This window comes from Lissotriton helveticus, chromosome 5_1 (assembly GCF_964261635.1).
Source record: "Lissotriton helveticus chromosome 5_1, aLisHel1.1, whole genome shotgun sequence".
In the NCBI taxonomy this organism is placed as follows: Eukaryota; Metazoa; Chordata; class Amphibia; order Caudata; family Salamandridae; genus Lissotriton; species Lissotriton helveticus.
Genome location: NC_136065.1, coordinates 1,402,269,988 through 1,402,296,486, shown reverse-complemented (window position 1 = coordinate 1,402,296,486; position 26,499 = coordinate 1,402,269,988). Strand labels below are relative to the sequence as shown.

Sequence of the window (26,499 nt, the reverse complement as noted above, 5' to 3'; positions counted from 1 at the left end):
TTATCATACAATAATCGCTCTCACATTCTAAAAATCTCTTCCTCTGTGACTACAACATCCATTGGAACAAAAGTGATGATCCTACTGTCATCCTATTTAATGATACCATGGACATCACCAATATGACCCAACTCTGCCATTCTCCCACCCATAACAAAGGTGCCACCCTTGATGCTATTATGACTAATAACGACCTGGCCTCCCTCTCAAATATACTTCCAGTAGTCTGGTCTGACCACTAATTTATCCTCTTCACCATAAATAGATCATGACTCACCCCGCCCCCATCAGCTCTTTACCTAAGAAATCAACACGCAACCTTCACCTTATTCCTCCTGGCGAATTGGAAGCCACAATTAAGGCCCACTTACTTCTCCCCCCTCTCTCTGACCGCACCACCGACCTAACTAACCATTATAACAATTCTATTCTTGATGCCCTCGACCAAATTGCTCCAATCAAACTCAAACAACAAAAAAGCAACCCTCCTAAGTCTTGGTTCAATTCTGAACTTAACAACGAAAGACGGACCCTTAGACATTCTGAATGGGTTTGGAGGAATCGTCCAACCTTTGACAATATGGCTCTCCTTATAACTGCTAGAGCCTAGTACAAAAAACATCTTTAATGAGAAAGCCTCCTTTTTACGATCACAAATTGATCAAGCCAGAAACCGCCCTAGAGAACTCTTTAACATTGTTAAAAAACAAACCTCCATGGCCCTCCTAAAATATTAGCCTCTATTGACAGATGTGAAGAAATTGCCAGTTTCTTTACGAACAAAATCAACAAGATCGAACTATCCTTCTCTTCCCTCCCACTCTCACTACAACCTACACACACCCTATACACCCTCCCCAACACTCCTAACTCTCCTCCGTCCACTTTTTCCACACCTCTCGATCCCTCTCATCCGCTCCCTGCTCTCCCCCAACAAGATACCTTTCCGAAAATAAGCCCCCCTGCTAAAAACAATGCCTCATGGAGTGATTTTAGTCCAGTCTCAGAATCTACGCTCACTAATATCATTTCCAAACTAAAACCCTCCTCCCACTCCAAAGATCCTCCTCCCGCCCTTTTGGTTCAAGAACTTAAATTTATCATTGCCCCTATATGGACCAAAATCATCAACTCCTCTCTCTCCACTGGCTGTGTCCCCACCTCCCTTCAGCTTGGTCAAATCTCACCCATTCTCAAAAACACCACTGCTGACCCCAATGACCTTAACAACCTTCGCCCTATCTCTAACCTTCCATTCCTCTCTAAAGCCCTTGAAAAATGTGTCCTATTGCAATTAGAGAAACATATCGCCTCCTTTAACCTCCTTGATGTTTTTCAATCAACTTTAGAAAGGGATGCAGTACAGAAACTGCTATGCTAAATATCACAGACGACATTCATCGCTCCTTAGACAAAGGAGAATCCTCATTACTAATCCTCCTCGACCTCTCAGCTGCATTTGATACCGTCCACCACCACACCCTTCTCAACACTCTCAAAGACCGGTTGGGATTAGATGGCAATGTATTCAAATGGTTCTCCTCATTCCTTGAAAACAGATCACAGCAAATCAAGCTCAGCCACTTTCTCTCTAAACCTCAACCGGTCTCACTCGGCGTCCCTCAAGGATCCATCCTCTCCCCAACCCTATTCAATCTGTTCATGGAACCACTCACCCTCATCCTCAAACAAGCTAATATCAATTACCACCTCTATGCCGATGACACCCAATTATATTACAAGATCAAATCCCACAAAGACATTCTCCACCTCAATGAGACCTTGACCAGAATTCAAACCTGGTTCCATCGGAACCATCTCAAACTGAACCCAAATAAAACGAAAATCATCCTTTTCTCCCCCAAAAACAACTCCCTTCCCATTCAACTCTGGGTAAAGGACATCAAAGCTCTTAACTGCCCACTCTCCACCTCTAATTCTGTCAAATCCCTAGGCATCAGTATCGACCAGAATCTAAATCTCATCCCCCACATTAAAAATGCATCCAAAATTGCGCTTTTCACCCTTCTCCACCTCAAGAAACTTAAACCATTTATTCCAGCACTCGATTTCAAACTTGTTGTCCAATCGCTTGTCCTTCCCAGGATTGACTATGGCACCACCACTTTGGCTGGCACCCCTAAAATCCATCTTGCACCGATTAAATCTGTCCTCAATCTAGCGGCGAGACTCATCTCTGATTGTAAAAAATGCGATCACATCTCCCCTGTCCTCAAAAATCTCAATTGGCTCCCAATAGAAGGAAGATCCACCTACAAGATTGCCTGCATCACTCACAAAGCTCTTCACCAAAACACCCCTTCTTACCTTACAACTAAACTACACAAAGCTGGTTGCTCCAGGTCCCTGAGGAGCACAAACTCCCTTGTCTTGATCCCACCCAGACTCAATTGTCAAAAGGCCCAATCCTGTGCGTTCTCTGGTAACGCTCAAACAATTTGGAACTCTCTCCCTAAGGATCTTCGCTGCAACCCCTCTTACCCTCTCTTCAAAAAGGAACTCAAAGTACTTCTTCTCAACAAATACTGGGGAATCTAATGTTACTGACTCTGACCATGTTCACTCCTTTCTCTTCCCTTGTCCGCTCCTCTTCCCACCCCCTCTCAATCCCTTTATTTTCTCACTCCCCCTCTCTTCACCCCCCTCTCTCTCCTAACTTTTAATATTCACTTTCCACTTAATTTTATCTCTGTTGAATGCATTATCATACTGTAACTCTTTTTCGCTTAATTGTTAATTTTATCTCATTATGTTCACCATCCTTGTAAAGCGCTCTGATACTCTTGGGTCCAGTAGCGCTATATAAAACCTTTGAAATAAATCAGTGTACCATACATCGAGGTCGGTGCCTGCAGGCAAGTGGCTCCTCCACTTCAAGGGAGAGGATGGCTGTTTGACAGTGCTAGCAGTGTTCCAAGGTTTTGGAAGATGCACAGCTGTAGGACGAGTCGGGTCTGGGCGACGGTCTGGACTGGAGAAGGCAGGGTTTGGTACCAATGTCCACAGCTAGTCCTATTTTCTTGCATTCTCCAGTTCTTCTTTGTCCCTTTTCTTTTGGAGTCAGTGGAATCTGATTTCCTGGTGTCAGGAGGCCACCTAAATACTGAATTTAGGGGCATTAGGGGTAGTAACCAATGGTCTACTTACCTTTGTGGTCACTATACCCCCTATATGACCACTTCTGGTAGGGAGTGGGCATAACCCTGTAACAGACTTACCAATTCCACTAAAATTAGCCAAGATGATGGAACCCTTCTTTTGTGGAGCACATCAGGCAGCCTACCTTAGGGGAGTGACTAGCACAGTGATGCAACACGCTTAGCTGCATAGCTAATTTACCCCTTTCCTGGTGCCAAGTGGGCCTCAGTGCAGGGGGTGGCATTTCCTAGATCTGGGGGAAGTCAGGGTCGCATATCAAAAGCAGCAGGTGCTTTGAAGCCCCTGGCTTTGATATGCTAAATCACTAGCCATCCTGCTGAAGAAGGTGTGAACACCTTCCTCCATAGCAGGCATTGTTCCTGGCCTCAGAGAGCCTGGCCTCTCACCTGCAGGGGGTCAAGAACATGTCTGGGTAGGCAGGCTGGATGATAATAGTCAGTCAGCACACTAGATCGTGGTAGGTTTTTCAGGAGGTACCTCGTAGGTGCCCTCTGGGTGCATGTCTTAATAAATCCACAACTGGAATCAGTACGGATTTATTAACGCAAGGTGTTTCATGCCAAACAGCATAGGTATCTCAAAGGTCATCATGTAGCTGGGGACCTTGTAATGACCAGTGCCCAGTACATCTACTTAAGATGGCTTTCCCGTTCACTTGTACTACCCAACAATTGATATAGACAGCACAGTGGCATATATATCTGCTCATACAGACATGCCCTTGCATGTAATATGATGCACCCTGCCTAGACCTATAAGGTCTACTGTAGGGTTAACCTACATATATTTGCCTGCAGTTTCTGTGGGTACCGCACACTGAGTGTGTTCCATGTTGTTTTTCGCACTTATCTGCACCATTGCATGCAGCCTGCAATGGCAGTCTGCATAGGTTTGGTGGTGGAACCCTCACGGTGGCACAATACATGCTACATCCCATAAGGTCCCGTTTTAGTACGCATGCCCTATGTACCAGGGGTACCATTTAACAGGGACTTACAGAGGTGCTAAAGGTCTTCACACTTGGGGTACAACTGAACAGTTACCTTGTTTAAAGGGAAAGAAAAGGTACCTTGTTAAAAGGAACTCAGTGCATCAAATAACAGGCAAAATTGGAGATGACCATGTCAAAAAGGGGTACTTTCCTACACCACCTCACTTGCATAGTGAGTTCTCATGTCTTCTGAGCACTTCGCTTTAAATGGAGTGCACAAAGTTGTTTCATTTCCGCACACATAGGAAAACAATGGAGGGAATATTGCATGTAATAGATAAGCATGTGCCTGAAGTCATTGACATTCCCGAGGTATTCCCCTTAGATTTAGACTCATTGACAGAGCATTGATTAAATAAAGGACAAGATGACTGATGGACTACACAAAGTAATACCAAGTAAACATTAAACAATCTAAAATCCAGTTGAAAGTGTTATACAAGCAGAACAGATGCCATGTGTGAGGGATGCTTTGGCACTCACAAGAAGTGTCCATATGGTCAGGGTTTAACATGGTGCAATAATAATTAAAAGTGTTACACATGATATACTATACAAGTGCAGGTCTTCATTTCCTTCAGAAGAGTGGTCAATGATGGATGCTGCAGTAGCTGCGGGAAGGAGGCGAAAGTCCAAAAATGCAGAAAATAACACAATGTGATGGAGCTATATTTAGAGGTGACTTAGAGTTGGTGGGAATCTGAGAAGACCAGGAAATATCAAAGCACCACAAGCAGCTTATAAATGCAGGCCTGATGGTAACTGGGAAGGACTAAGCAAGAACAAGGGGATGTCCCTTGATTCCCTAAGTGGTGGAATGGTGAAGAAACATGGGGTGGTGTATGGTGGTTGAACGAGTAGTATATACCTGCTGAGGCGGGTCCTAGAAATTTGAGAAAATATAGGGAACATGGAACGTAGGGCTGGGAGATATGCAGGCCAGAAATGACGATATAAGGGCGCAAGAGAACACAAGAAAGGACTCCGCATTTGATGGGCAATCTGTTATATGTCCTTACTACATTAGTGCAAGACAACCAATTGCTTCAGATTTCTCCCCAAGCATTAACTTGATTGATTGCAAATGACTGCTGCAAATTATTGTGCTACAATGAAGACATTAGATATACTGATATTTTGGTTAAAGGCAAGATAAAAAGATTTAATAAAAGGTTGATTTAAAAAACAATGTCTCCCTTAGCCAACTATAGCAGATTAATTCTAGAGTAAAACACATTTTTATTAACCGTAGGTAGTGGTATGTAAGGTCTGCAGTCCTTCACATCACAAATAAGAATACTCCAGAGCCGTATTTACAAAATGAGTTGGGAGTGATCCCGAAGATAAATCTATGTCAGAATGATTGCTTGCTGGTAGTTCGCATCATATACAATCTGCTCACGATTAAGCAGCAGCACCAATTAAACATATAGAAGAAAAACCCTCACTTGTCTTGTTTTTGCTGAGGTTTCAATGAATGGAATTCCATAGCTCTTTGCAAGTTCTTGGGCTTGCTTTGTGTCCACTGTCCTCGTTGGTAAGTCACATTTGTTTCCTACTAGCACCATAGGGACATCATCAGCATCTTTAACTCTCTTGATCTGCTCTCTGTGGAAAGAATATTTTAGTTTACAGTCATCAAAACACAAAGAAAGTTTGTATATGCTTATAGAAAGACAAGAAAATGAGCACTATCCTGTGTCAGATAAGCTTTTCAGAGGGAGGCAAAAAGCATTTCAAAGACGAACAACTGCCCATCAAAGGTTACAGCTGATCTAATAATCAAATCAGTAGGTTAAGCAGAGAAATGGTAGGTGCCACAAAGTCTATGTTTATGGTTTTAAAAGTCTCCCTTTTTTCACATTTTTGGAAGAAAAAAACAAAACCGACTCTAATGGACAAGATGAGTGCAATTGAATAAAGTCCATCAAAAATCAAATTAAGACACAACACGCAGAACTACGGATGGATCACTGAGAACCTCGATTAGTCCAACAGACCGCTATTCTCTGCCAGCCAAATACAGAGATGCATGGACAACATTGCTTGCACACTTTTTGACAAATTACTAGAAGGTTTTGGTCTGGCCCCTTCTTTATTTGCCACAATATCTTGTCCTCATTCTCAGGCAACATTCAACAGCTGGCCTCAGTCTTGATACATAATAACGCCTTAAATGTTCCCTGATGCTTACATATTGGACCAAAGGGCTCAAAACTGGGCCAAACATTTTATAGTGCTTGCTATAGCTTACGTATCCTGCACTCTATTGCAAGAGAATCATTTTATTTCCTCCTCTAAACGATACGCTAACTCTTTACATCTAGCATAAGCTTTAGTAAAAGCACGGCTGATTTTGACACAGTAGTGTCATATTTGTCCCACAGTCCCAACACAATGACCCCTGCTTCATGTATATTAGGGAATCCAATAACTTTTTTCAAATTGCTCATCTCTTCCTTCCAGTTTCACACATTCCCACCAAGTATGTACAAGTGTTTCTTCTTCTTGGCACAAGTTAAAGCTCCCAAACTAGCATTCCTTTGTGCACTTTTTTCCCTTTGGATCATATTTCTAGACCTCTGAAGCTCAGCACTCCACATCTTCCTACTTCTTTGCCCCAATGGCTCTCTTCAAAGGAAAAGAGCAACTATTCTAGTACCTCCATCTTGCCCTCAGTCTCTCCTCCTTCACTATTTGATATAGGCTCGAGTCCACGGAATATGCTTAACCATGTTCTTAAACTCCCATCGCTGTCGGGAGCAGCTGCACTCAGAACCCGTTGACGCAGCTGGAAATAGTGTAATCTAGGATGTTGGGTAACAACAATTCCTACTTCCTAAGCTGGAACTGTCTCAATGGCTCGTTTAGCCAGAAGGGCCTGCACTTCTGCCATAAGACAGACAGATGGTTGCTCCTCTGTCAGCCACTATAAAAAGACAGCAAAAGGTGTGGCAGGAGTAGAAAGTAGGGGAAAAGCATAGCCCCTACGGACAGTTTGTTCGACCCACTTGTCTATCATGAAGGCTTCCATGTGTAGAAGAAATATCAGATCTGCCTCCGACAGACTGGCTATGTGCCGACAAGGGCACACTATAATATTGTTGTGGTTGCGGTCCTTGGAGGAACTGGGGACTGAGCTGCATGTTGCCGCTACAGACCTCATGGGCTCTGCAAATCGTTGCTTCAGCCATGAAAGGGACGAAAAGTCTGATGGATGGAGGAGGGGTCTGGCCCTGACAGACGGGAAAACCTTGAAGAGGTTACATTTGCCAGTAGAATTGCCTTGTAGAAGCAGGAGGGTCCAATGAGGGCACTGTGGCTCTGCTCTCTTGAAAGAACTCCAAGGCTGAGTCGGCTTTATCCTTGAAAAGGTGGGATCCATCAATGGAAATGTGGATCTCATCCAAGCATGGTGACAGAGAGCCACACCGGTGCCCATGGCACGTCCCAAGCAATCAGTTGTGCCAATTCATATTACAAATTTCTCCGCATTGTAGTCAACATGAAAAGCATGGGTGAGAGACTCCCGAAGGTCATAGTCTGAAAATAACAGCCAAGGAGTCAGCTTGTATTAACTGATCCTAGAGGATGGCTCACCGAGGAGAATATTCTTTTGCTAAAAGTCTCAATTTGTGTGGGGACTCAAAATCAGGATGAGTGGTAGGAAATGCATTTGGATTGACTGGGCTGGTGGATGCTTTTATCACCAGACTCTTCGGGGTGGGATGTTGCGTAAGGAAGACAGATTGCGTGGGACAGTGCAATGGCGACGGGCAACAGGTCTATTGACTGGTGGTCCTGAACAGGTCTGGGTCCATGTACCCAAAAGGCTATCTGTAAGTGCTTTGTTGAACGGTAGTAGTGGTTCAGTGAGAGCCTGACCATGTTGCAATACTTCAGGTACTACATTGGTTTTTAACTTACATGGTTGGCAGTTTTAAGTCGAATACCTCAACTGCCCTTTGCACAACAGCAAAATGGGCACTTACTCCATTGTAGGACATCAGGCCAGTATCGGGTGAAGTGTCAAGCCCACTTCCATCCTGTAGCTCTTCATAGCCGCTGCTCCCATTATACAACAAACAGCCCCCTCGCCCTAGTGGTCATCCTCTGAATCGTACCAAATAGGTCATGTAGCATCTGGGCCCTAATATTTGGTAAGGGCAAATAATCTGAGTCAAAGAGATTGACAAGAGGTTAGATGCCAGTCGGTGCCTGGCCGGACTTCATGCGAGATTGTTACCGATTCTATTTGCAGTCATAAATCACTATATGCTGATCATCGTCATCTGGCATCAATGGCGTCTGGGTCAATTCAAACAGTACTGACACGGTTGGTAGTGTCTGAGCTGAAGACAGGCAGAGAGGTTGGTACTGGACCTGATGTGGATCCAAGGGGCACAGATGGTGCAGAGGTTGGACCCGCTGGCAGAAGTCTGACTGGAGGCTCTGCGGTCCCTTGAGGCACAAAGGTGCTTCTAGGGAGCTAGTAAAGTGCTGAAGACCCGGAGAATAGTCAACTGTGACGGTTTCTACTTACTGCAGCGTCCTTGACAGAACTGAGAAGCTTGTGTGTGCCTCGGGACCAGGGCCAAAATATGCTAATATGCAGTTTGTGATGGAGACCAGACCAAGAATCTGCCACAGAAACGACTTTGGGAATGGAATCTTTCTTTCTACTGCGACCGGTCACGCACAAAGTCTTCCTTTGTTTGGCAAAGTAGAGTTTGGCTTCCCATTCCCTTATAGCTTATGGGTTCATTTGGGCAGTCGCTACAACCCGTGGAGACATGGTCCGATCTCTGGCATCACAAACAGACTTTCTGCAGGTCCGTCACAGACATTAGTTTGTGATAGTCCCAGCACGGTTGGAAACCAGTTATTTTAGGAGGGTGATATTTCTGTTGCAAACAACAAAATTCTGTTAGGGAAATCTGTCAAAGACCAGGAGACGATCCGTGTCACTGTCTGAAGGTGTGAAAATAAAATAAACTACGTTAGTGTGCATGGGTTGCGCTTATATGTGGCTTAACATGTCACTTCTGGAATGGAACAATGTCGGCCCGGAGCAGAGGTACTGCTGAAAAGTTTCCAGTTTCAGTTGGACTCCTGGGGAGAATTCACAAGGAAAGGAATGTTCGGTGAGAAATATCCATATTAATAATAATGTGCAGGTCACAAAGTCTAAGTGATTAAAGTGTATGTCGTCACTGGAAATCTATGCACTGTGGAGTGAGCATCATTACAACAGCTCTGGTCCAGGTGGTTGAGACATCCCTACCTTTGGGCAAGGCCTGGTAGGTCTTTTTGTTGGGAAGTGTTTAGAGGAAGGAGTAGTTACACAAGGAGGCTTGGGTGAAATGGGGAGAATCTATACTGTAGGGATTTTAAAGCACAGTTGGAGATAAAGCAAAATCAAGCTGCTCAAACTTGAAAAGAGTCCAACTCCCCCAGTATGCTTCTGAGGTTCTGGAGCTACATACAGACACAAGACTCTGAAATACCTGGAAACACACCAGGTATGGACTGACCAATTTAGGATGTAAAATGTTTGTTCCTGCAACAGGCCTGGGCGTCTGCTTCCACCAAATCAGCAGGGGGTTGTTATTTTTGTAAGATTCCACTTACGTTACTTAAAATTTGAGTGAAAAGAGATCCTGAGGGCCATTACATGTTGGTACAGCTGAATCGGTTTTTGTACAGCTACAATTGTTAATTGTTAATGTGTATGCTTCTAACACAGTGCAGGAAAGCTCTTTGAATATAGTAATTTGGAAGTGCTGGTGGAGCAGGAGGGAGACCTAACCATTAAAGGGGACTTTCACTTGGTGTGGGACTCAGTGTTAGATTGGGTGAGCCTCTGTGAACAAATGGAGACAAGGCTTGGTGGGATCTGAGCACCACTTGCATAAATGTGCTTTGGACTGCTTTTTCACGGATACTCATGTATTGATTATGTCTACACAATCAAGTCCTGGTGGTGAGTTGTCATGCCATCACGGACTGGGATATTTCATGTTTTGACCATGCACACACTAAACCGGGGTATTGAAGGATTGATAGGTTTGCTTCTACTAAATAACCTCATCAGGGAGTCCAGCCTATAGGGCTAAAATGAACTGCAAGATAACAGACCATTTTTTGCATATTAGAAGTGAAGACACCTCACTAGCCATGATATGGAATGCCCTCAATGTCATTGCAAGAGACCTAGTCCTAGCGGTGGCGGCCAGAGCACATGGAAAACAGACTGACAAAACTACTAGATCAAGGTAGCTAAAAAATGCTGAATGAGCAGGAAACTGCCTGGACATTATGTAGGCTAACAATCTTGAGAATCAGTAGGGTTGAGTTGATGCTCATGAAAGCTGGCCAGGCTTCTGTGAGAATGTTAATAATGCGGATAAATTATTGTCAGTAACGCAATTCAGCTTTATCTCCCAATGAAGGATTTGAAGAGAGTTTAAGACAGAAAAATGCTATCTTTTTATATGCTTCTGCAAAAACATTTATGATGGAGAATCTAAAACTGGGGAGGTGTCCAGTATTTTGCACCTTTACAAATGCCTTATGTCCCGGGCGAATGGTTGGCTGATCTGGATGAACCCATGAGGTCCTCCACATAATCAAATCAGTGTGCCTTAATAAAAGCTACATGCCCATAGGGCTTAAAGGTTTTATTAAAAACCTGTGTGTTTCCATATGTACATTGCGTCTGCTTGTGATTATCTAGTGAATGTATTTCTTGCCCTGATTATTCTCAATAAAAATATATAAAACATTTTAAAAAACTGTTTGCCTCACTGCACTACTCAGTGCTTTATACGTTTGCACAGGATTCTGGTGTGACACCATCTACACCCAAAGTAAATGCACCACTAATTCCAAAATTGCAAAAGGGAATGGAGCTCTGTGTTGCATACCACCCTAAAACGTTAATCAACATTGATGTCAACATTTTGCTGACTTTTATTAAGAATGCTATCAAAGTGAGAGGGTTCTCCTGTGCTATTTGACATCAGAAGAGCTGGAAGGTGAAGAGTAGGACCCAGTGGACAGGAATAGGTATCCTGCAAGGTGAGAACTCTTGATGAATGTTTGACTACAGGGTCCACTCTCCTCAGAGGCCTTATGAAGCCATAACATTTCTATGGGCAGTATTCCCTATGCATGAGTTGGATCTATATGCGTGTTTTTTAGTGTGTGAAAGTCTCACAACCTCATACAATCTTGTAGAATGTACAAAAATCACTAGGATCTAAAGAGAATCGGATCCTGAAGAAAACCCATTGATTCCAAGGGGAAGTAGATGGGGTTGAAACGTGACTATCTCCAATGTTTGGGTCATAATATACCCCAACATCATCATTCTGTAATTTTTTTGACCTTACCAAAGGTATCTATAATGAACTATTTACCTACATAAAGTCAGAAAAACCTGTAGGCAAACTTAACCAGAGCTCTCGCTATAGTAAAAGCTGCGGAGGTACAGTGGGTGAGGATCCGATGATGAAGCATGCCACTGGTGATACTGTTGGACGAGGATGCTTTTATGTAATCTAAAATATTATAGGAACCTAATCTTCACCACCCAGCTCTTCTGGGGACATTTAACACAGTAACGCCCTCTCAATTGGATAGAATTTGTTAAGACTGGGAAACTGAGGGTATCTAGTAATATTGCTTTCCACGTGATGAATAGTTTTATTAAGAATAGACTGAGTGTAATGAAAATTCAAAAACGAGCACACTTGGTCACAAGAAGACCATCCCCACTGTTCTCCTGGCTCTCTGTCAAAGGCTTTCGACAGTCAGTCGGAAGCTTTTCAAAGCAGTGCTAGCCATCATAAGTCTTGGGCCATGTATGAAGGGGTGGGCAGTAGTGGAATACCAACCTCCTGTAGTCCGAATTAAAAATAATGAACATAAGACTACTAAGAAGTTGCTCTAGAGGGAAACAACGCGGTACAAAAGGGGGTGGTGATGGGCGGAGCATCAGAACCAATCAAACACTCACACCCAGTCAAAAGATCTGGGTTTGATCCATCACGGTTCTTTAGCCCACTCTGCCACCCCAGTTCAGACATGGCTATATGCAAATCAGTCTGACACTGTGCCTCATGGGAACAGTCCAGCCCGAACTGCCAAGCCATGCCTTCCCTGGACCGGATCTTTTGACTGGGTGTGAGTGTTTGATTGGTTCAGATGCTCCGTCCATCACCACCCCCTTTTGTACCGCTATTGGCCGCCATAAGTGTGGCAGGGTATGCTCAGACGTGAGTCCCTTGCTCACTTTGCCACTGGATTCAAGCAAGCCGGGCTGAAGACGGCTGTAATGCCAGAAACCGGTCCTCGGAAGCTTGTTTCCGGTCCAGGGAAGGCATGGCTTGCCAGTTCGGGCTGGACTGTTCCCATGAGGCACAGGGTCAAACTGAGTTGCATATGGCCATGTCTGAACTGGGGTGGCAGAGTGGGCTAAAGAACGGTGATGGATTAAACCCAGATCTTTTGACTGGGTGTGAGTGTTTAATTGGTTCAGATGCTCCGTCCATCACCACTCCCTTTTGTACCGCTATTGGCCGCCATAAGTGTGGCAGGGTATGCTCAGACATGAGGCCCTTGCTCACTTTGCCACTGGATTCAAGCAAGCCGGGCTGAAAACTGCTGTAATGCCAGAAACCGGTCCTCGGAAGCTTGTTTCCGATCCAGGAAAGGCATGGCTTGGCAGTTCGGGCTGGACTGTTCCCATGAGGCACAGGGTCCGACTGATTTGCATATGGCCATGTCTGAACTGGGGTGGCAGAGTGGGCTAAAGAACGGTGATGGATTAAACCCAGATCTTTTGACTGGGTGTGAGTGTTTGATTGGGTCAGATGCTCCGTCCATCACCACCCCCTTTTGTACCGCTAGAGGGAAACAAGGCAGGGTGTCCCTCTGGATGGAAGCTTAGGACACAATGATTAGGTCAGCCTAAGGAATAAGAGGTCTACCCTTTGAACATGTCCCACTGATACGGACTTACACAGAGACTTCCATTTCTGCTGCCCTGAAAGTCCTAGAGGTCTCCGGCTTTTCAGTGAATAAAAGCCAGTCTGAGGCTTTGAATAGTTTGCTACCGCCTGGAACTCTGCATGCACTGCAGGCCTCTAAGCCCATTGAGATCTAATAAATAACTCTGGAGTTATTCAATAGCAAGACTGCAGGGGTGGTGTGTGGCAAAATGGACTGGCCTTAAAGTGCGGGTTAAATGCGAACTGGCACATAGAAAGTCTTGCTTTATTTCCTGGACAGGCTGGGTCAATATGAAATTGAAAGCGCAGCCCAGACTAGTTTTATCTGTTTCAGTCGATATCAATAATGACCCCTGGACTAACTAAAAGAAATGCAACGCTGGATCTCTGGCGGTAAAGTGTGAGTAAAAGATTTTAATGGGCCATAGATGGTGCTGGAGGTTAGGGACAGAGTTGTGACAAAAGTAGTTCTTATCCACCTTCCCGGACCCATACACATTTATAAATTACAAACCTAGTTCTGAATTAGTGCTTTCTGGAATCCACATTGTAAGCAATTGGCAGGGGCAGTTAAATAGTATTAGTTAATCACAAATGGCAACTGAAATGTTTAATGTGTTTTGGGGTTAGTATTTTTAATAGCAAAAGTTTCACCTGGATCCCTGCTTATCCAGTTAGATTTAAAGTTAAGAACTCCTAATTCATTTTTGGTTCAGTCTGCCCTGGTGGTATCATCCTACCAGGGTGTGGATAGGCAACAATGATGAAGCATGTCACGATAATAGAGTGAGGCATTTACTCCAATATCTTTGGATATTCAAGAGGTTATTTTCTGACCCTTTTCTGACAAATTGTCAATATGTGGTTATCCCCAAAACACTTTGAATATTCCAGTTGCCCTTTGTGTTTAACTATTTGAATTGAGAGAATGCAACTGGTTCAATTTTCTCTCGCCCTCTTTATTGTGATACAAGCAGTTGAATACTATAGCCGGTATGTCGAGAAGCGGGTGGTCAGGTTGTTTGAGACCAGCCAGAGGGAATTTGGTGTTACTCCTGGCTCCTTACTTGTGCAGATGGACCTTCATCCTAATGTAGATCTTCACACTCTCAACCCCTTCCTCCAGAAGAACAAATCGAAGAGAATCTGCCCTGAAGACTGGATGGTCGTAATGTGTGCTTATTTTCAATTCCCATCCTGCAGGCCAACAGGCAGTACCTGCAGTTTGCAGTGACAAAAACATCTTCTGTTTGCAGTGCTCCTATGTAGGCGCACCAGCACCCCCAGGTGTTCACAAAAGCCGTGATCACTGCAAATCTACAGAAGTCAGGGTACAAGTCTTCACCAACCTTGATGACTGCCTGCTAAAGGGGAGTTCTCCCCAAGTAGTCTTCAACCATCTCCAGATAACGGCACACCTCTTAATATGGTTTACGATCAACGAGCAAAAGTCACTTCCGACACTTTGAAGACTCTCCCTTTCATCTGAGCCAACCTGGAAACTGTATAGTTTTGTGCCTTTCCCCAGGAGCAAGAGTCCAAGATATTTAGGTTACGATACCAAGGTTTCAGCCTCTGCCCTGAAACTCAGTGCGGATGATTTTCGGGCTGTTAGATTTCTTGGCCTCCTGCATCCAGCTAGTGTCACACGCCCAATGGCACATACATTGGTACCTGAAATTCCAATGGACACAACATCAGGTGAATCTGTCGAATTGTACTGCGATTTTGGAAGAGACTGAAAAATCTGCAATGGTGGCTACTGGACAGCGATTGGGTCAGTGGCACGCACCTCTCGTTACACAAACCAGAGCGGACAGTGGTCACCGTTTGTAGGAAACAGGCTCTGTATATACAACACCAAAATGGAACCCAAAAGGTAGGCAAAGGTAAAAGTAGATAGTGCCTTACCCTCTATTTGTGGAAGTGATGGCGAGCAGTAAAGCTTTATCAGAGGGTAGAGCTAAGTATTTGTTGTACACACTCAGCAAATGATGTCACACACTCAAACACTGAACTCACACCAATTTGTTTGTATATAAAATATTATTGAGTTATTTTATTTCTAGAACCAAGCCAAGCCTGGTGCAGGGAAGTCGGATGCCAGTTTCTTTTTTTAAATATTATTTATTTGGCAACACATAAATATTGTACAAAAGAGACCAACATATTATATAAAAAGAAATTTTGTCACATAATTCTGTATAAAAAAATTCATTGTTACAATCAAATAGTATGATAGATTTTAACACAATATATAACAATTTATATTAACAGTTTTCAAATGACCGTCAGGTATCAATTCATAAAGATCTATTAATGTTATTCCAAATTTCAATAGGCTTCCAGATTTTAATTCCCTGAGCTCTGGACTTCTTTCCTTTACATGCAAAAATAGCTTTCTCTTGGTTAAAAATACCTAAGAACCGGGCCAGCCAAATTTGTAAGTTAGGTGGATCCACGTCCTTCCAGCGGGCGGTAAGTATGATTCTATACACAGCTGTTCCTAGGAAGAGACATGTTTCCTCTTCGTTAGTATGCGTAAGCGTGTTATCATATCCCAGAATATACCGAGTGGTGGATTCAGCTAGAGTATGCCCGAACACTTCTTGCCAAAAACCTGCTAACATTCGTCTAAGAGATGTTAATTTGTCACATTCATACAGCATGTGAATCAGATGTGCAGGACTTATTCCACATCTTGGACAGTCTGAGTTCGGTCTTTTCCCCCATGAAAGCAATTTAGCGGGGGTATAATAAAGGTTATATATTGTTTTATATAGCTGGGCTTTCAGATTAGAGGAAACAAAAAGCTTAGTTAGAAGGTATAGAGACATATCAATATCCACATTGGAATTGTTTAATTTCCTTGCCCACCCCACTTCCGTAGTTTCCATATCATCCCCTTGATTTTCAATTAGGATGTCATAGATGGTACCGATCCTAGTTGTAGCCTTTCCCAAACAATTCAATAAGGGGATACTACTTAGAGAGATGTTAGGACATCTCAAATTAAGAATCGTATTGATTTGAATAAACTTGAAAGAGTCGGTGTTTGGAACTAAGAAATTATCTTGCAGATACTGGAACCGGTTAGTATAGCCTGGCTGTAGGAAGTCACCTACAGTAAGCACCCCCAAATGTTCCCATCTCCTCGAGATGTCATCGTTGGCTTGCTCGGGTATCAGAGAGGAGTGCCATAGTGAGGTATACTTGTTATATTTAGGAACACTGAGATACCGCGCAACTTTCCTCCAGATTCTCCAGGCACTAGTTATTATCTTAAATTTGACTTTCTTGTAGTATGATGGTTCTACTTGTTTCAATAATAGGCCATTAGCCTTACCTCCGAATGCCAACTCATAGATTGATGGTATATAGTTATCCCCTATAATTGGCTCAGATGTTTTTAAAAGACATAGTGGTGTCATTTGCTGAAGTAGCGAGGCCCAAAGGTATAATACTATATTAGGTATTGCTATACCCCCTCTTGAAAATGGGAGGGAGAGGTACCGCATAGATCTCCTTACTTTACCATAGCTCCATACAAATTGGCTCATTTGGGACTCAAGAGCTTTGATGATCTTATCTTCCACGATTAGGGGAATGGCGCGGAATAAATACAGTACTCTGGGGAGTATGTTAATTTTCAGGAAATTACCTCTCCCAATAATTGAAAGATGTAAACTATCAATCCTTTTCAAGTCTTTCTTTATATTTTGGAGAAGGGGCTCATAGTTTATCTCAATAATCTTATCTATTTTGGGGGTTATACGTACTCCTAAGTAAACTGCGCTCTCTACCTTTTTAGAATCTTCAAAGAGAATGTTCGCGGTGCATATGACCATTGTTTTACCCCTATTGAGTGAGTAACCAGAGAACTGCCCAAAAGCTTGGTTAATCTGTTCAATTTCTACGATTGCCTCTGTGGGATCGGATGTTACGACCGCCACGTCATCGGCGTAAGCTAATATCTTAGTATCAAAGGGCCCAAACGTGATCGGTTTGATTGCATCACTAGCAAGTAGTTTAAGGATCAAAGGGTTTATATAAAGGGCAAAAAGAATTGGGGAGCAGGGGCAGCCCTACCTCTAAGTATATCAAATAGCCCAGACTCCTGGCCCATCAACAGAACCCTAGCCTTAGGAGAGTAATACATTGCCCTGATGGATTTTATAAAGCCGGGTCCCAGATTATTTTGTTCTAACACGACCCATAAAAATTCCCAGGAAACTCGGTCAAAGGCCTTCTCGGCATCAAGGAGGACCATCGACATCTGGCCCCCCACCGCACTCATGACATCAAATAGTGTTATTACCCGTCGGGTGTGATCTGTGGTGCCCTTACCCGGAATGAAGCCATGTTGCCATGGGGAGACCAGACTCTCGATGATCCCCCTGAGCCAATTAGCCAAGATCTTAGAGTAGAGTTTTGAATCCGAGTTTATCAATGATATTGGCCGATAGGATGAGGGTAGATTAGGGGGCTTATCTTTTTTCGGGAATATAACTATATTAGTTTCCCTCCATGATTTCGGGGCGATACCACTCCCTTGGATTCCCATAAATAAATCAAGAAGAAGAGGTATTATAATATTGCCCAGGATTTTATAGAGTTCCAGTGGCAATCTGTCGGGGCCTGTAGCTTTTCCTGAGGCTAATTCTGCAAGGGCCAATTGTACTTCAGTATATGTGTAGTATTGTGTTTATTTTAGAATGTTTTCTATTTGAGAATTCCTCCTGGAATTCTCATGGCTCATTCCCTGTAGAGTGTATTCTGCACTATGTTCTATGCTTGGACTGTGTTTCTTTGAAAAGTGTTGTTTATTATGTTACATCTTGAAAGATCAGTTACGAGCAGTTGCTCTGCTGATCTTCAAGAAGGTGGATGCTCCAATAAATACCACTTCTCAACTAACCTGGAATTGCTTGGATTTTATTCCTTCTGAAACCCTTACTACATATTGGCGACGTTTGGGATATTTTTATGTTTGGAGCATCTACTGATCTATATTTGGAACCTGTTATTTCATTTTTATCCAATTTTTCAAGTCATGGATAATGGATATTAACTATGGATTTTAGATTTGCTTGCAGTGCACTCACAAAACTAATCTTTTGATGGAATTGTTCCAGATTATACTCATTTTCAAGTAAGATTTGAGTATTTATTTATTTTTCAACGAATATATATATATATATATATGCTGTTATTTTCTGGAGAAAATTTAGCATTTCGTTGAAGAGTGTAGCTGAGTTTCCGATATTTTGTCTCAGCTATATTTTTGCCGCAGTTGAAGTTAAGTCGATTTGACTTACTGCCATTTATTTGAACTTTGGCTACTGCTAACGACATTGTGTTCATTCCTGCCACTGGAGTGTGTTTTGCAGTGCCTGTTTCCTGGAAGCGGAAGATTTTCGGAGCATTTGGGAGTCTGAAAACACTCTGAGCATTTGCAGAATCCAAGTGTATTTAGCCGCGGTCGCTCTTCACTTGCACAGTTAAAATCTGTGTACATTTAAAAGAGAACGTACCGTGAAGCCTGCATCCTGGAACGTGTCTCTTGCTCGAACTCTCTGTAACTCTCCGCTCCTCTTCCGAAGCCCGCATCTTGGAACTTTTCTTCTCATCGAGCTCTCCACTCTCAAGCTGCGTTCCTGGCGCGTCGCTGTGACGCGCACACCAACTCATTAACATTCTCTATTTGCGTGATGTTATCATCACGCTAGGGCGGCCATTTTATTTATTTTCTTTGGTCCTTAGCAACTGAACGAAGAATTACACGAGCATTGGTACTGTTTATTTATACTTTTTAATGAGAAAATATACAATTCACTATGTTTTTGGTGGTAATTTAAGTATTATTATTTACTAGTTTAGCTCTAAATTTCAGTTTTTATTTCATTAGGAGTACTGTGTGTGGCACTCCACCTCCTTTTTATTCAGGTCCCAATCAGCCTAGCATGAAATGGGAAAAATGGTATAGATTATTTGATCATTACTTATTAGCTATTGATGGTGCAAGCTTTACTGCTTCTAGAAAATTAGCTATATTACTTAATACTTTAGGAGGTCATGCTGAGGATGTATTTATTCATTTACCAGTCTCTACTACTCCTAGTGGAATGGAGAGTGGAGATTATGATTGCTTTACAGAAGCTATTGACAGATTAAAAAAAAGGTTTACTGAACAGCCTCATATAGTTATGGAAAGATATAATTTCTACACTAGACAACAACTTCTTAATGAACCTGTTGATACTTATGTTGAGTGTCTCAGAGTTTTAGCAGCTGACTGATTTTGGAGATCAAGTTGATAAATATATTAGAGATCAATTAATTATTCGCTGTTCAAATAAAAAGATTCAGGAACAGTTACTTAGACAACGCAATCCGTCATTAGAGGAAACGATAAGGATTGCAAAAAGTGTTGAACGATCTATTATCTCTTTCAACACTATCAATGTTGAGAAAATTACTACCGGCATCGCTGCGGTTAATGTGAAAGAGGCTAAAACTCAAATTGTTTCTAACAATAAGAATGCATTTAAAAAATCTTATGTTCAAGATAAGTCACATATTAATTCTAAAAAGAATTTTTGCAATCGTTGTGGTTCAAGAACACATACCTTTCAATTCAAACAGTGTCCAGCTAGGGGCAAAGAATGTTTTAAATGTAAAAAAATTGGTCATTTTGGAACATATTGTTTATCTAATAAGAGGGTCGCTGTTCTTTCTGAGCTTGAGGATCAGGAAGAAATATCTATAGAAGTTTTTTGTGATAATGAGATTCTTGCTGTCACTGAAGTTCATACATTGGGACAAGTTATTACCAATGAAAGTGATGTTGATTCTGAACCTTACATACCTCCTGTATGTACCATTTCTGTAGAAGGAAGAGATATTGAAGTTATGGCAGACTCTGGGTCTCCTTATACCATCATTTCTGATTCTTTCTTTTACAGGTCTTGGCATAACAAGCTTTTACTTCCAAATGATATTCGTGTTTTTGGTTTAGGTGGAAAAGAAATTCATATGTTGGGTTATTTCATTTCTGACATTATTTTTAGGCATAAAACTATTGATGGAAAAGTTTATGTCGCTGTAGATGGTTTGCAGGTACTCGGGTGGAAACACCAAAGAAAATTTGACAGTACTTTGTGTCCCAATTCAAGTGTGTTTCTTTGAAGATTTGCATGTGAACAGTATTGAAAATGAAAGTAATGGATGTTCCATGTCAGACATTATTAGTAAGCACAGCAATATTTTTAAAAAGGAACTTGGTAAGGTTAAAGGTTTTTCACATAAAATTGTGCTTAAAAAGAATGCAATTCCTTCAAAACATAAATTGAGAAATGTACCTTTATCAGTTAGAGGTGAACTGTCTGAAATGATTAAGAAACTATGTAAGGAGGGTGTTATTGAACCTGTTAATGCCTCTGAATCGGTTTCTCCCATTGTTTTAGTTAAAAAAAAAAATGGCGAGATTAGAATGTGCACGGATTTGAGGTCTGTAAATAAACAAATTGTCATGGAGTGTCATCCGTTGCCTAAAATACAAGATTTATTAACAAAATTGGATGGGGCAAGAATTTTAGCAGCATAGATTTGAAGTCTGCTTACCATCAGATAGAACTTACAGAAGATTCACGAGACATTACAACATTCATTACTCCTGATGGCACGTTTAGATATACTAGGATGCCATTTGGACTTTCATCTGCAGCCTCTGTATTTCAGAAGTTGATGAATTCTCTATTTAAGGATATTGATAATGTTATGGCCTTTCAGGATGACATTTTAGTATTTTCTGAGTCAGTTACACAACACAGAGACATTCTTGACAAAGTATTGTCCATTTTAGATGAAAGAGGTATGACTATTAAGTTAGATAAATGCACATTTTTTGCATCAGAGGTTGAATATCTGGGACATATGATTAACTCACAAGGTATTTTTCCTAAAAATCATCTTCTTGATTCCATTAGAAAAATGTGTGAACCTAAAGACAAAGATCAACTTAAATCATTTTTAGGTTTGTGTGAGTATTACTCAAGATTTGTTCAGCAATTTTCAGATATTGTTTTACCTTTGAGATTACTTTTGAAAAAGGGATGTAAATTTGAGTGGAGTGATGTGCATTCTAAGTCTTTTTCTACTATTAAATCTGCCATTATTGATTGCAAACCTCTTTCTCCTTTTTCTGCTAATGCTTCAAGTGTAATTACTGTTGATGCTAGTGCCACAGGGCGTGGTGCTGTATTGAGTCAAGTAAAAAATGGTAAGGAGGTAACAATTGCTTTTGCGTCAAGACCGTTGTCAACTGCTGAAGTAAAGTACTCTACGATTGAGAGAGAGGCTTTAGGGTGTTCTTGGGCCGTTGAACATTTTAAAACTTATTTGTGGGGTAAGTCTTTTAAAATTAAGACTGATCATAAACCCTTAATTTCTTTATTGTCTAACAATGGCGTTGGAAAAGCATCTTCTAGGTTGGTCCGTATTTTGGCAAAATTATATGAGTATAATTTTGACATTGTTTATATTCCTGGTTCAGAAAATACCAGAGCTGACTGTTTTTCAAGGTTGTTACCTAATGTCAGTTTTCATAATCATTCAGAGAGTTTGGATGAATGCGTAGTTGCATCTGTTGATGATGATGTTCTTTCCATGTCAGATTTGGTTACTAAAGATGAGTGGTCCAAAGCTATGAATTTGGATGATCAACTTAAGTTGGTATGTGAATATTTGATGGATTGTTGGCCAGTTGAAAAATATCTTTCAAAAGATCTTGCTGTATTTTGGAAAGTTAGAGATGACTTGACTTGTAATGGAAATTTGGTTTTGAAGGGTGATTGCTTTGTACCACCGGTTTCTATTAGGCAAAAGATTATTTCTATTGCTCATCTTGGTCATTTAGGACAGTCTAGCACCATTAAAAAGATTAGAGAAATTTTTTGGTGGCCTTATATGGATGATCAAATTATTCAGTTTATCAAAAAGTGCTCTTTATGTGCTGATTCAGATTAAGTTTTGAAGCCCTTACATTCGAATATTGTAAATGTTCAAACTCCTGATACTCCATGGAAGAAAATAGCAATTGATATTTTAGGTCCATATGAGGGTATTCAGGCACAAAAAGTGTATATTTTTATAGTCATTGATTATTTCTCAAAATGGGTAGAGTATAAATGGTCTTCACAAATTGATACTATTTCTGTGATTAAATTTCTTAAGGAAATATTAAAAAGAGAGGGATTACCATTAACTTTGGTTTCTGATAATGGAACTCAATTTACATCACATTTATTTGACGATTTCCTTAAAAAACAAAATAATATTAAGAATTGCAAGACTGCTTTATATTCACCTAACATGAATGGTCTTGTAGAAAGATTTAATAGAGTTTTGGTTGAAGGAATACAATTAGCTATTAAATCTCACATTGATGTTAAAAATCATGTAGCAAATTTGGTTTGGTCTTATCTCTGTACTCCACATTCCTCTACAAAATTCTCGCCTTTTCTTTTATTTAAAGGCAGGAGTCCCCAACAAGAAATTTCTCTTTCCTGGATTGAAAAGACCAAATCAAAAGATGACATGAGTATCATTTATAAAAAGGTTAAACAAAATGTTGATGCCTCAAATAATATTGTTCATCCAACTTTTAAATCTAAATTACGTGTTGGTGACAAAGTTCAAATTAAACTACCTGTTTTTGTTAAAAAAAAGGTCAGTCTCGTCAGGGGTGCCCACTGTCCCCATTACTGTTTGCCATGGTTCTTGAACCATTGGCCGAATGGATAAGATGGAAGCCCACTATCAGTGGTATCCATTGGACGGACGAGTGGGAAGACAAAATATCCCTATACGCTGACGATGTTCTGTTATCTCACCTCTCCCAACCGTTCGATTAACACCCTTCTAGATGTCTGCACGGCATACGGCCGAGCTTCCGGCTACTCGATCAACTGGTCCAAATCTACCATGTACATACTGCACGGTCCCGCACCGCGCTTGCCGGAAGCCTGCCCGTTGCGGACTTCTGCTACCGGGTTTAAATACTTAGGGATACACATCACAGCTGACCCTGCCGACTTCTATACACACAACCTACAGCCTCCTCTTGATCGCCTCAAACGTGACATCCGACACTGGGAATCACTACCGCTGACGCTGCTAGGAAAGGCGGCTCTTTTCAAAATGATGGCCCTACCCCGCTTCCTCTACGTTTTAGAAAATACACCCTACCCTGTCCCTCCCGCATACTTCAAAACCATCGCAGCGCAAGTCTCGGTGCTGCTATGGGGTCCTAAGCCTGCACGTATAGCACAGGCCAAGCTCACGCGCAGCTGGTACGACGGAGGCATAGCGCTCCCTGACATCTGTGGAAAAGTAAATTTTGCCATGTTCTGTGTCCCTACGTGTTCCCCATCTTATGCTATGTGTGCATGATTAAATATGCATATGTATCCCCCATGTTCGATTAAAGACGCAATTACAGTTGTGTCCATCTCTAGTATGCCAGTTTCCAGTTCTCGTGAAAGCTACGAGTATTAGGCCTATGTAAAGTTACGTTGCCACGTTTCTCAGTGTACACGTTATTTCATTGACAAGTCCCCGTTTCTAGGCCTCAAAAGGGCCCGGACACCAGATTCAGCTCCTGTCTCCTGAACCCTCGCTGAGGAGCGATACAGCCCCCACCTGTATCCTCGACCCTTCACTTACTTCCTGCTTCGCAGTGCCCGGTTCAGCCTGGCTCTGCCTACGAGTCTGCCAAGAGTATGTTATGATTCTAGTTATCAGTCCAGCCCTCCTTCTCTGCATTCCTAAGCTACTGAATCGCATCAATAGTTTCCGTCATTGTCTAGCCTTTACGTCTCCATGTAAGAGAAATACTGCATTTAATGGTCATTTAATGTTCTTCAACGCACTACATGTAGAATAATGCATGCTCCAGTCTTAGAGTCTGTTAGCCTCTCCCCTCCTGACTTTTAGTTTATATCAACATGTTCTCTAAAACATCAGATACTAGATAGGGTTTAGGTACATGTCGCCCTGACTCTCCAGACTTCAGTCTCTACTCCTAGCACAGAGTTCATAGCCCCCAGCTTCTCCTAGTAACACGTCATTGTCAGTTTGCACGCACCATTAGGTTAGAGGTCCCGGCTCCCCCTCCATGTTTCCGCCCCATTTATGACATATTCTGTTACGTTTACATCACATGTCTATGTATACGCCTCTTGTTACACCCACTTTCACCCTTATCTTTCGCGACTGCTATTGACCACACCCACTGCTCCGCCTACTGTAATTCACTGTAATGCAATTGTTTTAGTATATATATGCTTGTGTACTGTTATTAAATGTTACGCCAGTCCAATCCTGTCCCGTGCTAGCTAGCCATCCCAGATCTTGTCCGTGCAGGTTGTCCTGTTCCTGTCCTTTATGCTGTATTAAACCTGCAAACTCCTACTACCTCGAATCTTGACTCTTATTTATTGAGCTATCTGTTATTCATATATTCATTCAAAAATAGAGGTATTATTTATTTATTTACCACATAATGGCGCCCGAATAGGGACTTGCCCTTTCCCCACGCGCCGGTGAAGCCACGCCGGCCCCCTGACCCTCTGCAGCCGTGACGGAACCATACCGTGCACGTGCAGATATTTCTGCTTCAAGTATCCCTCAGGCCCACGGAGGAGACGGAGGTGGCGGTCCAGCATCCAGACGAGGCGGTGGAGGAACGCGGCGAGTCCCGACCAGAGCCCAAGCCGAGAGTCCAAGGTCCGAGGTATCCGGAGGCCCACCCGTAACAGAAGTCCGAAGTTCGTCCGTCCGGCGTCGAAGCAGTCCAGTCCAGTCCGAGGCCTTCCGTTCTTGCTGCCCGGTGAGTACCGTTGCTGGGGTAGTATCTAGACAGGGTCAATCTAATTGACTCTGGTCCGTGGGTTTTGGTGGTACACAGACCCAAAACGAAGTGTCCACTTCGGTGGATGCGGGTCCTGACGTGTCTCTTTATGAGACCGGTAAGTTTCGTACTGTTTTAGCAGTACATCTAGTTTCTGTTCTAGTCAGTTCTGTTCTCGAGAAATTCATGTATTCTGTTTTCCGTATTCCAGGTAGTATTCTGTTCGAACTGTTATTTTAAATGTTCTTCATGTATTTCAATGTCGTGGTATGAGAGTGGTGTAGTTATCGTGTTCATTGTGTATTGTATTGTGTCTAGATTACAGTTCAGTCATGCCGCTATTTTCCAAACTACGTCAGTTGAAAACTAGAAAAGGTCTGCTAGAAGCAGCAGTTCCTGTCCCGCCTAGGGACAGTCCAGGTCATTTTATGTATCAGAAGCATGGCATAAGTGCCATATTATATCTAGATTTATGGGTAGAGTACACCAAAGAGTTAGAAGAAAAGTATAGATGGCCTGTATCAGGCACATGGGATGCCGAGTGCATCATGCGAGTAGAAGAAGCATTATGGAAAAAGAAAGCCAGACAGTCACAGAAAGATGCCATCGAGTTATGGCGCAAAGAATCTCATAAAAGAACCGAAAAAGAAATCAGAAAGTCAGAATTAAGTAGAGAATCCTTAGAACGAGCCCAAGAAAGGGAATTAATCGAGATAGGTGAACGAGTAAAAACCGAACAGTCAGACAGACAGAGGCATGCCCTCATTAAGGGTATGTATCCTCTTCTTGCCGAGGGCTTGCCAAAAGCGACCCCGGAGGCATCCAGTAATTTTCCGCCACCCTTAGTTCCGACCAAGCTGCGTCACAAACCGACCGCAGCTGATATTTTTATTTCGTCCTATTTGGACGACACAGTCCCAGAATATGCAAATCCGCCAGCTCCTGTAAATAATGTAAATCCTGCTCCTCCAGTCACCGGAGTACCTGCTACGGTACCCCCGGTCCAGCCTACATTACAATTTCCCACTCTGCCAGCACGAAGAGTATCAGTCGACGATTCTAGTTTAGGGGCCGCAGGAGGAGGTCCTCCTGGTACCCCGCCACCACACCAACGAGTAACGTTAGTCGAGTTACATGAATGTGCGTTACAGCGTACTCCCAAATATAAGTCCGTTGCAGATATCCGACGAGCCCTTACTGAATGCCGCTATGATCCAGTTGCAGGTGATGATAGTACAGTTATATATTCCATCCGTGTAAGACGGGTGACCGGGTATTTGGACACCCTACCGAATATGAAAGAAGATCTAGACAGAATATATCGTTTCATCCGTACAGGGGATGATCCAGAAAGTATTGGTGAAGCCATGTCTCAAAGGAAAGCTGAGATCCAGCTCATGTTA

The 26,499-nt window shown here is 42.3% G+C and overlaps 1 protein-coding gene across 6 annotated transcripts in view; it reads right to left on the bottom strand.

Annotated features, from left to right (window-relative positions):
* Positions 1-26,499, bottom strand: part of NRAS (NRAS proto-oncogene, GTPase) — a 539,256-nt gene that overhangs the window by 21,651 nt on the left and 491,106 nt on the right. For all 6 annotated transcript variants that reach the window (XM_078644383.1, XM_078644385.1, XM_078644382.1 and 3 more), the window contains one exon: positions 5,620-5,779. In XM_078644383.1, the coding sequence (XP_078500509.1) occupies positions 5,620-5,779 (160 nt within the window). The remainder of the gene's footprint in view (positions 1-5,619; positions 5,780-26,499) is intronic.